We start from the raw sequence: 15,840 nt of genomic DNA, 5'->3' as shown, positions 1-15,840 counted from the left end.
TTGCTGTAGTCACGGCCTTGAGTTTCCCTAACTGACTGTAACCACAGAGGGGAAGTGAGGCCATAACTCAGCCCCTGAGGTTTCTTTGTCTTTTAGAGGGGGAAACTGGAGTTCCAGGCAGGCCTTGGGTTTTGTCTGTAGACACTGAAATAACGGGAATTTCATCTCATGCGTCTGCATGTCCCCTTGTCACCAAGATCCTCTGACTCAGAGATTCCAATCCAGAGAGGCCCATAGGAGCCTCCTCCTTGCTAATGGGCCAGCCTGATGGGTCCATGAGGTGTGCTTTTTCTTTTCTTTTCTTTTTTTTGAGACAGAGCCTCAAGCTGTCACCCTGGGTAGAGTGCTGTGGCATCACAGCTCACAGCAACCTCCAACTCCTGGGCTCAAGCAAGTCTCCTGCCTCTGCCTCCCAAGTAGCCGGGACCACAGGTGCCCACCACAACACCCGGCTATTTTGGGGTTGCAGCCGTCATTGTTGTTTGGTGGGCCCCAGCTGGATTCGAACCCGCCAGCTCAGGTGCATGTGGCTGGCGCCTTAGCCGCTTGAGCCACAGGAGCCAAACCAAGATGTGCTTTTTCCTTTTGGCTTTCTTCTGGGGATCCTGGAAACATAGCTAAGAACCCAGGGCAGGAACTGGAGACAGAAAGATGGTGGCGGCTTGGGTGGCTGAGTAAAGGGAGAGCTGACAGACCTGGGCCCTTTGTGGAACTGAGATGTCACAGAGAGCAAAACCCTGCACGTGGGGCATTGGTAGCAAGATGTGACAATGCCAATGACTGGGGAACAGCGACATCTCCTGGCTGCCTGCAGCCGTGGCCCTCCTCCCTGGTCAGAGCTGCAGGGCATTCAGAGACCACCCATCTCACATGCCTTTGGAATCCTCACACAAGGGGTTTTAGCTGTTAATTTAGTCGGCGCAGAGCATAGCCCGAGAGATTCTGCATTTCTAGGCGCTATTGACACTTGTGGTCTGTGAACCACATTTTGATCAAAGACAAAGCAGATTTGGTCCCAGGCATCTGGAGGAGCTCAGGAAAGGAAGAAATTTTCCACGTGTAAAATTATTCAACCGCAAGGAAAGGCCAGGGAGGAAGAACGCTTCTTTAAGAGACAGGTTCCAAGGGGATTTTTGAAGAATGGTCAGATCTTCACCACGGAGAGGTGACCCGAGGACCATGGGGATAGCCTCCTGTGGCAGCATGTGTGGCACCTGCACCAAGCCTAGCAACCCCAAAGACCAACCTGGTTAACATTCACAGTTGACAGTGACAGGCACAAAGATTTCAAGCAAGGTGAATGTTTCTTTCTTTTTTTTTTTTTTTTTTTGAGACAGAGTCTCAAGCAGTCACCCTGGGTACAGTGCTGTGGTGTCACGGCCCACAGCAACCTCCAAACTGGGACTACAGACACCTGCCACAATGCCTGACTATTTTTATTGCAGTTGTCATTATTGTTTAGCTGGCCCAGGAGGGGTTTGAACCTGCCAGCCTAGATGTATGTGGCTGACGCCATAACTACTGTGTTGCGGGCGCTGAGCCACAAGGTGAACGTTTCAAATGCTCATGGGAATAACAAGCAACCCAGAGTCACTTAATTGATTCACTAAATACAATCAACTCCATCTCTTCTTCAAAAGAGCTCTTTTCTTTTCAGTTTCTTTTTTGTTGTTTTTATTGTTTGTTTGTTGGTTGGTTGGGTTTTTTTGAGACGAGACAGGATTCTCACTCTGTTACCCAGGCTAGAGAGCAGTGGCATCATCAAGCTCACAGCAACCTCCAACTCCTGGGCTCAAGAGATTCTCCTGCCTCAGCCTCCCAAGTAGCTAGAACTGTAGGTGTGTGCCACCCCACCTAGCTAATTTTTCTATTTTTTGTACAGATGGGGTCTCATCAATGTTGCTCTTCATAATGACCTTCCCAAATGCAGACTTTTCCAGAAAGAGGTGAACCTCTGAATTACCACCCAGTCACAGAACCTTCTGTTTGGGTGGCACCATGTGAAGTAGGAGAAAAGATCAGATCAGCCCTGTTTTCCAGAAGAGGAAACACTGGCTCAGGGAAGTCCAGTGACTTTGCCTGAGGCCATCCAACAAGGCCACACCACTAGGATCTAGGTCCCCTCACTCTGACACAGTACCCAGGAGCACCATGACATCTGCCTCTGATGACTCCATAAAAACAGGCCTAGAGGGCAAGGAAGAGGTCAAGGGAATGTGGGGTCTGGGGTCCAGGCCACCCCCTTCTTTGCACAGTGGCCTCAGACTGGGAACACTGCCATAACCCGGGGAGGGTGATGAAAGCAGCTTTTACAAAGCGGGGTCTGAGGCCCTCAGACAGGCCCCCTTTGTGGACTTCCTCTCCATCCCCACCCCCATGGAGGCTGCCTTTAGCATCCTGTCTTTGAATGGCTGGCTCTCTCACACTGGATATTTGCAACACAAATGCAAGGCTTGTCTCCCTCTCTGCCCCAGCCTTTTGGGACCTTTTAAAGCCTGCCTTTCTCTGGGGCGCTTTCTTTCTACAGCTCAAGCCCCCAGCCCCTACGCACAGCTAATTAAAGCTGGGTTAAAACACATCCTGGGAAAGGGAGCTGGGCAGGCAGCAAGGGGTTCTCACTGCCTCTCAGAGGACAAGGATGAGGACTGAGGAGCGGGGAGCCCTCCTTCTCAGGGCTCTTTCTGGCTTCTTCCACCCATCTTCTTTCTCAAAGGGTTTGAGAATTTACTGCAAATAAAGCTTGTCACCAAGATGGCTTCCAGCTACCCCCACCAACTCACTGTCTGCCTTTCAGAGCTCAGCTGGTATTGGAAGAACTACAATAACTTCTACCAATTGTTGAGATTGCCCAGAATCGTGCATTTTGCAAGTGGCAGAGCTTAGTTTCAAATCCAAATCCATTTGCCACCTAAACCCATGTTCCTGTTCTAGGCTTCTCCCTGCTCCTGTCTGATGAAGCACACCCAGTTTTACACGACTTCTTCCTTCTCTCTCTCTCTCTGTTTTTTTTTTTTTTTTTGTAAGAGTCTGGCTCTGTTGCCCTGGGTAGAGTGCCATGGCATCATCATAGCTCAGAGCAAACTCAAACTCTTGGGCTCAAGTGATCCTCTTGCCTCAGTCTCCCAAGTAGCTGGGACTACAGGTGCCCTACTATGCCTGGCTAGTTTTTCTATTTTTAATAAAGATGAGGTGTCTCACTTGCTTGGGCTGGTCTCCATGTCCTGAGTTCAAGCAATTTGCCCGCCTTGACCTCCCAGGGTGCTAGGATTACAGGAGTTCCGAGTTCCGTGTCTCTCTCTGGATCTACATGCCTGGGGTAATTTTTCCCTTCCTCCTGCAGCTCTTTGAAGATAAGCATGGTGTCCACACACACCCTCACTTTCTTTTTTATTTATTTATATTATTTTTTTTATTAAATCATAGCTATGTACATTAATGTGATCATGGGGCACCATACCCTGGTTTCATAGACTGTTTGTACATTTTCATCACACTGGTTAACATAGCCTTCCTGGCATTTTCTTAGTTTTCATCACAGCATTTCTCAGAGTGCCCAAGAAAATGCTATGCACTTATAAATGAGGATGCAATATCCTAAACAACATATTAACAAGTTGAATTAAAAATTAATGTTTAAGTAATGTACTTTGGTTAAAATTAAACCCAATTTATATGAGAATTAGTCACTATTTTATTATTTTTTTCTTATGTTTGTATGTTTGTAATTTCCCCCTTTTTTTCTTAAGTTTGTACTTTCCCCTTTATAATAATATATTTTCTCCAATTTTAATATCAGGTGTATCCAGATTAAGTAGAATGATTTTGAAGTATTTCTTCTTTTTTTTTTTTTTTTGTAGAGACAGCGTCTCACTTTACCACCTTCACTAGAGTGCCATGATGTCACAGGACTCACAGCAACCTCTGGCTCTTGGGCTTCAGCGATTCTCCTGCCTCAGCCTCCCGAGCAGCTGGGACTACAGACGCCCGTCACACGCCCAGCTATTTTCTTTTTTCTATTGTCTGTAAGATTTGGCATGATCTATTTTTGAAATTATCTTTTACTTTTATTTATAAATATTAGTTGTCTATTTTTTGAGACTTTGAGAAAAAAATAAGAAGTTAACAGATGATTTCATTCTGAACTTCAGAGGGAAAGCATTCTATAATAGATATACTCTTATTTGACAATGTGAACATTACTTTCTTTGCATTATTATTATTATTGCTTAATATTTCGATGCAACAATCGTCTGATTTCTTTTCTGACTGTATTTATCTTCATTCGTTCTTTACGAGGTTTTTGTTTCTAGTCCTTATCTTAAACATTGTTATTGTTATTAAATTTTAAACCTTTTTAATTTTGTGAAGGCAAAAAGTGGAAACCTAATAAACACATATATATGTAAAAAAAAAAAAAAAAAGAAAGAAAGAAAGAAAAGAAAATGCCATGCAGAGAGGAGAGGCCCACCCCCATTCTCCTAACTACAGAAACGGGACCAGGCCACTGTGTGTGCATTATACTTCAATAAAACTATTCTTTAAAAAGGCATATTAGAAAAAAAACTGGTGGGCTCCAAGGAATAGCCGTGGGAGACCCTTAGCCTCGTGTGGGGCACTGACTAGAAACCAGAAAACTTCCGTTTGCGTCCTGGCTCTATCACTGACCAGCTCTGTGACTATGGCAACTCTGCGACTCCGTCGCCTCATTTCTTGCAATAACAAGAATAGCAATGGTGAAAGCTAATTGGTGAGGCTTACCTGTGCCAGGCTTGTACCTTGTGCCCTGCCACAGTAATCCTCACCCAGCAGCCTATGAATCTAGCCCCATCACTACTGTCTGCCAGGTAGGGAAACTGAGGTCAGGCATGAAGTCTTTAGTGCAATGCTTGGCACAGAGCTTCAACTGGTGCTGAATTCTGAGTCCCATGGCTTCTCCAGCCACAGAGCACACGTGTCCTGCATCTGTATCCTGGCCTAGTATCTCTCTGGTTGCCCAGTTCACGGTCCCCATCTTGCCTTTGCAGAGTAACCCCGCCCATTGCCTGGAGCTCCTCACTGTTCCATGGCTGCCTGCCGCTATCACCTGCTCTCTCTTTTTTTTTTTTAATAGTATTTAGTTTAAAGCCATCAGCTCACTCTTAATCCTTGAGGATTTGGCCTGACCTGGCCACTTTGTGTCCAAGCCAGCAGGGTGACATGCCACTCAATCCCTACTTTTATAGGAAACGCCCTATGTTTCCTCAATGCCAAGAACACGGCTCAGTGCGGGCAAAAAAAAAAAAAAAAAGATAAAATACCATTGCTAAGAGGACTCTCACAAAACACCACTTCTGTGACCCCTAGAAGTAACTCAGGGACAGGCAAAGGGGACTCCCTCTCCCCATCTTCAACCAGAGCAAGCCCAGTTTTTTTTGTTGTTTTTTTTCGTAGAGACAGGGTCTCACTTTATGGCCCTCGGTAGAGTGCTGTGGCATCACACAGCTCACAGCAACCTCCAGCTCCTGGGCTTAAGCGATTCTCTTGCCTCAGCCTCCTGAGTAGCTGGGACTACAGGCGCCCGCCACAACACCCGGCTATTTTTTTGTTGCAGTTTGGCTGGGGCTGGGTTTGAACCCGCCACCCTCGGTATATGGGGCTGGAGCCTTACCGACTGAGCCACGGGTGCCGCCCACAAGCCCAGTTTTTTAAACCCTGTTATGTATTCTGTGTTCTGTAGAAGATTTCCAAAGGAAGGGTTATGCCACTTAAAAAAAAAAAAATGTTTAAAAGTTGCCGTTCTTTGCCAACTCTCAAGTTTCCAGGTGTAGAAACTGAGACCTGGAGGGTAGAAGTTACTTGCTGGGGGTCGCAGGGGTCATGACTGACAGGCTAGGGAGAGGCACAGGGCTCTGGACTCAGGACTTAGAGCTCCTTCTGCGTCTGCCACATGAGAAACCAGAGCTTCCGACGCGTGTACTTCATGTCATTCTGGAAGATTTCTTACCTATGAATTCAGGAAGCATAGCAATCCCCCCAACATTTCATCTCCTTCCTGTCACTTCACCCTTTTCTGAGATAACTGCCAATGTCTGGCTGCCTTGACACATGAGGACGGAGGCTCCCCGGCTAGCTGTCCAAATCAGCCTGCGACTGCAGCAGTTGTGAATCAAACAGAGGAAAATTCTGATAATTAGACAAGGGAGATAGTGAACCATTTTCCTCCCTAAGGAGAGAGAAACATTTATTTGTAATGTTGGCTACTCAAAAGTGCAATAAAGTTGTACATGGACAAAACTAAACTCGATGAACTTTTTACAAGGCACATTTTTCTCAGAGAATAAATGAACCCTTAGGTTACACCGCTGTGAGTACTCCAGTTGTTAGAGTAGCTATGTTATATTCTCTGTTCCTCTCAGAAAAATAGCACAACTTTGTACTCTGTCCATCCCCTCAGAGATAAAGTTCAATAGGAGTCTTAATTTGTAAGGGAAAAAACTGATTTTGCCTATTAAGGTTTGTGGATGTGATGCTAAAAATGGTTCTTTGGTTGACTCGTGGGTAATTGACTCTCTGACGCTGACAACGCTTAGGAAAATGAAGGTATAAATGATGGCAGTGCCTCGCAGCCACCAGCGTGAACGCCCAGCCAAGGCCCGTGAACTGGAGCAGCACCTCAGAGCAGAGGGGGACCTGCCACGTTGGAGGTGAGGGGGATGGTCCTGGGGGCCAGGTTGCATAAGATATCCACTTGCTATGGGCTCTGAAACATGCTTTTGATGGTTGGTGGTGTTTGGGGCTGGTCTCAGGTGTGTGGTACTTCAAATCAGGGGTAAGTGGCAGGCAGACATGCTCCAGGTATCTGTCAGAGGCAAGTGAAATCTCAGTGCTCTTTCAAGGGTATAGGGCCAGCTTCTGGGACAATACGTGAATTGGCTGGATTCTCCCATCAACGATGAGATTCTGGCATGGATCAGAGAGGAGCCAAGCGGCGCTACAAATCAATATCATTCATCGACTGCTCAGAACCAGTTCAGTGTAATTGCCTGGAAATTGATAACATTTTGCTTTCTTGCTCAATTGCAGCCATACTTCTTACTCTAGGTTTTAGACACAATTATCTGCCCTTGGAGCCCTCCCTTACCCCGTGCCTGTCTCCTGATCCTTGAATTAATGGTCCGGGAATATTTGTGTCTTTCATCGTAAGCCATCTCAACCCCTTTCTAGAAGGAGGTGGGGTGTCAGTCCTTTGAATGGCTCTTCAAGATGTTTCCGCATTAAAAACCTAGATTTCCTACAACTTGAAACACTGTTGTTGAAACAGTTTATAAATTGGATCAAGATGTTGATGCTTTGGGGTTCTCAAATTTCAAAGCAGAATATCATATTTAAGAAAGGTTAAAGATTTTCTTTTCCTAGCTTTTTGAAAGTGGTGTTGTTAGTTTTAAAACTTGACCTCTGGGCGGCGCTTGTGGCTCAGTGAGTAGGGCGCCGGTCCCATATGCCGGAGGTGGCGGGTTCAAACCCAGCCCCAGCCAAAAAGAAACCACCAAAAAAAAAACAAAACAAAACTTGACCTCTGTCATTAGCCAAAGGTGTATCTGCAGAGTTGTCAGGCATTTGTGGCATGAAGGCTGGCAAAACGTTCCAAAGGATATAGATCAAGTGCTTATGTATCCTGATTCTAGACAACCTCACATGTATCTAATCATAGAATTGGTAAGCCCTACGGAAAGCTGACTGATATTCAGAATGGAGGACCATAAACTCTGGGACTCCTTCAGTCCCCAAAGACTAGTCAGTGATGCTGTGGGAGTCATATTACATTAACTCCGTGCATTTTGGCTCCTTGGGGTGTCGTGGGGAATGTGTCTGTCAACAGCTATTTTATCCCTGGGAACACAACCTCTACATCTATCTCACCATGAGCTGGATAATTCTTGTTCTTCCCCATCCTTGTCTGGTGGGATGTGCAGCCTCATGGATTAGGTCCCCGTAGCTCAGAGGTTGCTGTGGGGTCTTGATCTATCCCTGGGCACATGATTTAAGCAAATGCTGAGCCTTTTGGTTAACCAAACTGTGTGGTCACTTAGGCTCATTTTGAATGAGTGGAATGTTACTGTATTTACCGTGACCTGCCCCCCAGAGTCTGCCATCTTCTTTATTTTCAGCTTTCCAAAGCCACTGTTGTGCAGAGGGAGGTGCCAAACAAGCAGGTGTTCCTGCTTGTTCCCATTCTTTCTTCCCCAGAGGCCCAATGACAAAGAGCAAAAGCTTTCTGTTTTTTCTTTTTTCAGACCTTTTCCCATGTGCAGGTGATGGATTCTGAAGCACCCCATGAATAGGGAGCATTGTGAATAGGGTATTGTATCTGGGAGGCTGCTGCACAGGGCGGGGGGAAGTCTGCTGGCCTGGGAATTGGGAGGCCAGTCTGAAGTGCCCACTCCGAAACTAATTTGATGGAGGACCCTGGGAAAAGACCCTTTTCTCTGGGCTTGTTTCTTTAACTGTAAAATGAGGGTGGTGATACCTGCTCCAGAGGGCAGTTGTGAGGGTGGACGGTGCTGTCCAGGAGGGCACAGGGGCTAGGAATCACTTGTGCCTGCTCTACAGAAAAGGGGGCGGAGGGGGGGAGGCAGAAGGAGAGTTCAGGCCAAGAAGAGGGGTGTGGGATTCACTCTGGAAGGAGTGGAGAGTGAAGAGATCAGGAACCTAGATATGCCCACATCTTTCGAAGAACAGCAGCAAAGAGGTGAGGGAGCCAGGCTGCAGCTAGGAGACAGAAAAAGCAGTGGTTTGTGTCAAGGGGCCCTGTTTGCCTCCATATTTCCTCCCTGCTTCAGAAATTTCAATTCTGGAGAGGCAGCCCAGAGTGAGGAGGAGGACGGAGACTGCACATCCTTGATGTGAGGAGCAAAGGCTTAATTCAGATGCAAAATGTATCATGTGGCTGCAGGTGGCTGGCTGGCAGGGCAGGGGGACATTAAGAAGGCAGCCCTGGTGGGCAGACACCATGTTCTCATCTTTTCTCTCGCTCCAGTACCTGTCGGAATAGTAAGACTAAATAAATGTTTGCAGGAGGAGATTTGGGACTGACATGATGAGAAAAACTTGGTAACAGTAAGCACTGCTGGAAATAAGACAGATGGTCTTCAGGGTCATGAGCTCCTTGTCATTTGCTGGCAGCAAGTGTTCGCTCAAGCAGGAACTGGGGACAATATGTGGGGGTGCACCCCAAGGAGAAAGGGGATGACCCCTGAGGACTGGGCTGCTGCTCCCTCCAGCTTTGGAGGCACAGGGAGCTCAGGCTGCAGTGAGCAATCCCCATGCGTGCTGCCTGGGGGCCCAAAGCACTCTTAGGTTAGGTCAGACCCTAGTGTCTGCCAAGAAGGGAGTGAATGTCCTGAGAGGGCAAGTAAGCCCAGAAAAGTCAGGTGGATCCTTGCCAGTCATGGCCCTGCCTGCTGGAAACTCAGCAGGACTGTGGTCGGGGATGCTTGTGAGGTAATCATGGGGACGGAGGCGGTGCTGCCCTCCTGGAGGCTGGCTGAGCCTCTGGCTGGGCCTGAATCCCCCTCCCCAGAGTAGATACCCTGCTGAGAGACGGGGTGCCCATGGGAGAGGGGAGGACCCATGGGTCAGATCTGAGTTGACAGCAATGGCACCTTCCCCTGCTGAGGCAAGCTTTGCCCCTAATTGCAGAGCACAGTGTCAATAGGCCCCACTTATGGGCGATTACATGATCTATGAGATTAGATGATGCTGCCACCACACTGGCTCCCCAGCTTTCTGGGCTCTTCCAGGACTAAGACTCCTCAGCGAAATCTGAGCATCTGGAGCAGATGTGTAACTTTCTCCCTTCCTTCCAACTCCACACAAAAGAAAAATGGGATAGGCCTGCCCACTGAGCTGGCCAATATTAAGTAACCACAGCAAAGGTTTATAGAGAATTCCCTGTGTGCCAAGTTACTCATTCAAATATCTCATCTCACCTGATCTTCACCAGGACCCAGTGCAGGAAGTAAAGTTGCCATTTGGTTGAGGAGGCCCAGAGAGGCGAAACTACTTGTCCTGGGACACACAGCTAGCGACAGCAGAGCCAGGATCTGAATTCAAGTTTGTCTGACTCAGAGCTGAGCAGTTGCCTTGCTCCCTGCTGTGAGTGCCACACTGGATGGATGTGATGGAGGGGCCCCAAGAGAAGGTGCTTTCTCCTCCCCCATCCTTTGCTGAGGCCCAAATCCCACTTCTAATGCCGCCTGCAAGGCGTGGTTTCACTGCCACCTTTGGTTTTCTGCTCAACCCTATGAGGTTGGCGGGGGAACTTTATCATGTGCATTTCACACACAGAGAAATGAAGTCAGAGCTGGCAACTGGTAGAGGCAGAAATTGAACACTTACACTTGAGTCTAGGTTCTTTTTCTCATCCCACAGCTTTCAAAGGACAAGAACCAAGGCTTATCATGGAGCCAAGCCCAAGGCTGGGCCCAGCCAGCGAAGGGCACCTCTGTGGCTCTGGCTAGGCCTGACCTTCCCTCCTGTCATTTTGCAGGCGCCACCACAGGTGTGAAGGATGCCACTCTGGGTGCTCCTCTTTGTGATCCTTACCCTCAGCAGCAGTTCCCACTGCTCCATACCCCCATCTCCGCCCCTCAGGTAAGCAGCAGCTGGGTTCCCACCACTCGGGAGCCATCCCTGCTGTGGGGCGGGCGTTAGAGGCTGCAGGATGGAGCCGTCCACTGCTATTTCTGCAGCTCAGCCAGGGTCTCTCTGGGGATGCGTGGGACAAAGGGCAACAGAAAGATCTTGCAGAGACATGGTGAGTGCAGCCCCACTGTCCTCTGGACCGGTCCTCATCCTGCCCTTTGACCTCTGACTCCTCCCTGGGCACAGGATGCGGCGCTACGCAGACGCCATCTTCACCAACAGCTACCGGAAGGTGCTGGGGCAGCTGTCTGCCCGCAAGCTGCTCCAGGACATCATGAGCAGGCAGCAGGGGTGAGCAGAGGTTCTAGTGATTTCTTCCCACACCCCTGTGCGTCCGGGTTTGGAAGCCCCACTGCAAGAGGCCAGGGACCAAGTCTGGTCTCTTCCCTGACACAGCATCATTTCTGAACCTTCCATGGTAGACGGGGACCTCTGTTGAACCTTAACTTACCTCTACCCTTACCATGTGCTTCTTCCTAGCCTGGGCTCAGAGGGTATTAACGATACTGACAATAACATCTGATTGCGACTCTGTGCCAGAAACAAAAGCTCTGAACTAGGACATTTATAGATGTTCACACGACACCCAACACACAAGGAGCCCTTGGTAGTGTGGGCCATTATCCTCAGTTTCTTATCTGATCTTTGTAACAACCCTAAACTGTAGAGACACTTACCCCCATTGTATAGAGCCATTAAAAGCTTCTAAAGGACACACAACCCAAGAGGGGCAGAGTTAGGATCCAAACAATCTGACTTTACAGCCTATCCATTTTTTCATTTTTATTTTGAAAAAATTTCCAAGTACCACGAACAACAATGGTACCATGAACTTCCATATACCCTTCTAATTCCTAACGCCTTTCTATATGTGTTCACTTTGTAACTATGGCTAGATATAGGTCTATCCACACTCACACCCATATACAAGTTTATTAGTATTATCATCTTGGCTGAGCCATTTGAGAGGAAATTGTAGTCATCACGACCCTTCCCCCTTGGGTACTTTTGCATGTGCCTCCTACTGTCTAACCAAAGGACATTCCCCTACACAATCACAGTATAATTATCACCTGTATTCCATATTTGAATTTTCCTAGTTGTCCCAAAATATCTTTTGTAACAATTCTTTCTTTTTCTAACCCAGGATCCAACATCCAGGGTCATGAGTTCTATTTAGTTGTCATGTCTCTGGAGTTTCTTTTTCTTTTTCTTTCTTTTTCTTTTATTTTTGAGACAGAGTCTTACTTGGTCACTCTCGACAGAGTGCTATCACAGCTCACAACAACTTGAAACTCTTGGGCTTAAGCGATTCTCTTGCCTCAGCCTCCCAAGGAGCTGGGACTACAGGCGCTGGCCACACCGCCGGGCTATTTTTTAGAGACAAGGTCTTGCTCTGGCTCAGGCAATCTACCCACCTTGGCCTCCCAAGTGCTGGGATCGCCTAGAGTTTCTTTTAATCTGGAATAGTTCCTCAGTGTTTCGTGATGTAGACATTTTGATTAGCAAAGGCTAATGATTTATAGAATGTTCTTCACTTTGAATTTGTTGGATGCATCCTCATTATTAGATTCATTATAGAGACTCCATTTCAAAAACAAAACAACACAAAACTATATACCCAGAGACAGGGTGTGGGAGACTGGTCCACTCACAGTAGAGATCGCGTGTCCTTCACAGTGCATGGAATTAGGAGGCACAGAATGTCTATTTGTCCTATTATTGGTGGATGGTAACTTTATACTTAACAATCTCTGGGGAGACGTTTTGCAACTGTGTACACTTGCACTACTGTACCCTTCACTACTATATATACTGCCTCCCTAAATCTGGGCAAATCTAATTCAGTTGGGTAGGAGAGTCCACACCAGATACTGGAATAGGCATAGGACTATACCCCTACCTTTCCTCACACCACCCAACTAGCAATCACAGCTATTTCTCTTTTTCTAACCACATAGAGAGAGAAACCAGGAGCAAGGAACAAGGGTACGGGTTGGCCGTCAGGTAGAAAGCGTGTGGGCAGAAAAAAAGCAAATGGCATTGGAGAGCATCCTGGTGGCCCTGCTGCAGAAGCACAGGTATGGCGTGTGTGTGTGTGTACCGAGGGTCCTCAGAGCTTCCTTCTCATGCCAGGAAAAGGAAAGAATCCCCACCTGCTCTCCAAAAGTGTGGGGCTAAGCAAACGGCGAACCAGTTCCCCCCTTACACACATTAAGAACTAGAGGAAGGGGAGAAAACCTACAATGGAGACTGCATCTTATCCGCTGCTGTATTCCCAGCATGTCACCAGAGGCCAGACTCAGCCTCTGTACCCGAAAATGGAACTCACTCAATGGTTCTGGGATAGGACCCAGAAACCCAAATCAAGTGTCTCAGAGGATTCTGATGTAGGTGATCTGAAAGACACACTCTAGATCCCTCTCCAAGTTCACACAACTATAAAGTTGATCAGGCACAGTGTCTCACACCTGTAATCCTAGGACTGTGGGAGGCCGAGACAGGAGGATCCTTTGAGGTCATAAGTTCCAGACCAACCTGAGCAAAATCGAGACCCCCCTCTCTACTAAAAATAGAAAAACTAGCTGGGCATTGCTGGGGGGTGCCTGTAGTCCCAGCTGCTCAGCAGGCTGAGGCAGGAGGATTGTTTGAGCCCAGGAGTTTGAGGTTTTTGTGAGCTGGGCTGAGGCCATGGCACTGTGGTCTGGGTAACAGAGTGAGACTCCATTTCAAAAACAAAACAAAACAACACAGAACTATAAAACCAGAGACAGACCAGTCTCCCATACCCTGTGGTAGACCGTTGTGCACATACACGCCATCATCAGAGAAGAGCCAGAGACGACTGCTATTCCCCGTCTCCCTGGCCTTCACATTTCCACTGGAGGCTATTTTACAGAAGAGGATAAGTGAGGCAAAGAAGGAGCTGCAGCTGGCCCCAGGTCAGGGTCCTACAGGCCCAAATCTGCTTTGTCTCCCTGAACTGCTTCACACAAAACTCCACTTCTTGGACAACATTTCCCAGGAAGGACGCAACTGTTCGGAGAAAGCCTGCTGAGTTTTAGAGCCTGATTTTATTTTATTTTATTTTATTTTAGACAGAATCTAACTCCATTATCCTGGATAGAGTGCTATGGCATTGTAGCTCACAGCAACCTCAAACTCATGGGTTCAAGTGATCCTCTTGCTTCAGCCTCCTAAGTATTTGGGACTATAGGTGCCTGCTAGAATGTCTGGCTAATTGTTCTATTTCTAGTAGAGACAGGGTCTCACTCTTGCTCAGGCTGGTCTCAAACTCCTGAGCTCAAGCAATCCACCTGCCCGCCCTCCTACAGTGCTAGTATTACAGGCATGAGCTACTGTGCTCAGCCTAGAGCCTGATTTTAAACTGTGAACACAAGCATAACTCTCTGTGACTTTGCTGGGCACTTATGGACCCCATATATATGTATTAAACAAATCTAATTCCCAACAGAGCTCTCTCACCTTCTTTCCAACCTAATTAGAAACCAGAGATCCCAACTCCTCCAGCCCTGTGGGGACACAAGCAGCAGCAGGCCTGCAGCAGAGGATGTCAGGGGTGAGGATCAGGCTGGGAGGGGGATGGGCCCTGGTTCTGCAACCAACTATCTGCAGGCAGCAGGCTTCCTAGCTTCCTCTAAGGAAGGGGAGGTTCCTTCTGACCACCTCTCAGGTCCCCATGGCTAGAATTCTAAATTAATTTCTCTAAGAAGAACGCCCCCTCTGTGCCTCTTGCTGGGATTAGGCCCTTATTTACCTGCTATGGCCCCATCAGGCCCTGGTGGGCCAGTGGGCCAGATGGCCCCAAGGAAGGCCAAGCCTAAGAATGCAGGCTTTGTTCCCACAGGTTAAAAGCCAGAGGCTTCACAGAGCTCCAAATCACAGAGCTGGCAGGAAGGGGCCTAGAGGCTGCTACAGCCGTTGTTCCCCCTCTAGCTCAATTACTACAGACACCAGGATATCACAGGGGAGGGAGTACATGAAATAGGGATGGATTCTTACACCCTAGGGCATAATTCTTACACTCTGCAGGGCGCAGAGTGATGTGAGAGGTGCCATACTTTTGCACACCCCACATCCTATGTCCACCTTAACAGCCCCCCAAAGAAACTGACGTTCAAATTTAGCCATCCTCCCACTGCTGTCCAGTGACTGTGGCATGCCAGCTCTGGGCTGGAGTATAACAGCTCATGGGATTCATAACACACTGAGGCAGCCAGGAACTAAACTCATTCTTGTCCAGTCGGTTACTCAATTTGTGATCAGTGGGAAGAGACTGTGAGAAGCTGACCCCACCTTGGGATTAATGGTGGCTTCTTCCAGGGGACAGGACTGGCCTAGGGTCTCAGTGAGAGCTGGTTGGCAGAGCTGGGGCCAGCATTGCTGGCACGCATGAGACTCTTTCCCTCCACCCCACGCTGCTTCCTTTGGAACCTGAAGAGCCAGCTCCTGCTGCTGGACCACCTGTCACTAGATGTCCTGCCCCAACTCACCCTTACATCAATCCCCAGGATTGAGCTTTATCTTTCTTTCTGCAACAGGAATTCCCAAGGATGAAGACTCCTCCTGTGGTTTAGCTACTGATAGCCAAAACATAACTGGACCAGTTAATCCTCTTTCATTTTGGACCTACATTTTCCTTCATAAATACAATAAAATTCCCCCTTACTGGTCTGTGTTTAAATTTTCTTTTCTCTTCAGCCTAATTTTTTAAAGTGTTTTATACAGTTCATCTTCCCCAAAGTGGTACTATAAGGTATGATAATAATAATGAAATAGCTAAGGTTCACCAAGCAGGCATAGAGTGCCACCAGGCAGCTTCCTGCACAGACTCTCTGTGCGCCTGACACAGGTATTGGCATCCTCCTCGTTTCACAGACAAGGAACTGAGAAACAAAGAGTTTAACTAAATTGCACAGTCACAGCTGGCAAAAGTGAGAGCTGGGATTCAAATCCAAACAGTCCAGGCTCTTAAACATATTTATTTACCCTGGGTCAAAGTCATCCTTCATCCATCCACTGATGGCTTCCTTGCCTATCGACAATACCATTTATTCACTCAACAAATAATTACAGAACACCCACTATGGGCCAGGGACTGTTCTAGGCACTGGGAGACCATCATGAACAAACAAA

General features: G+C 47.7%; 1 protein-coding gene across 1 annotated transcript; it reads left to right on the top strand.

Annotated features, from left to right (window-relative positions):
• The first annotated feature begins 6,598 nt into the window (after positions 1-6,598).
• GHRH (growth hormone releasing hormone) lies at positions 6,599-15,362 on the top strand. The gene is made up of 5 exons (XM_053574869.1): positions 6,599-6,683; positions 10,529-10,632; positions 10,870-10,974; positions 12,645-12,764; positions 15,246-15,362. The coding sequence occupies exons 2-5, from the start codon at positions 10,550-10,552 to the stop codon at positions 15,259-15,261; spliced, it is 324 nt and encodes a 107-aa protein (XP_053430844.1). The 5' UTR covers positions 6,599-6,683; positions 10,529-10,549; the 3' UTR covers positions 15,262-15,362.
• Positions 15,363-15,840: the final 478 nt, after the last annotated feature.

This window comes from Nycticebus coucang, chromosome 21 (genome assembly GCF_027406575.1).
Source record: "Nycticebus coucang isolate mNycCou1 chromosome 21, mNycCou1.pri, whole genome shotgun sequence".
Lineage (NCBI taxonomy): Eukaryota > Metazoa > Chordata > Mammalia > Primates > Lorisidae > Nycticebus > Nycticebus coucang.
The sequence above is the reverse complement of the archived record's forward strand: the minus strand, read 5'-3'. Positions and strand labels throughout refer to the sequence as shown.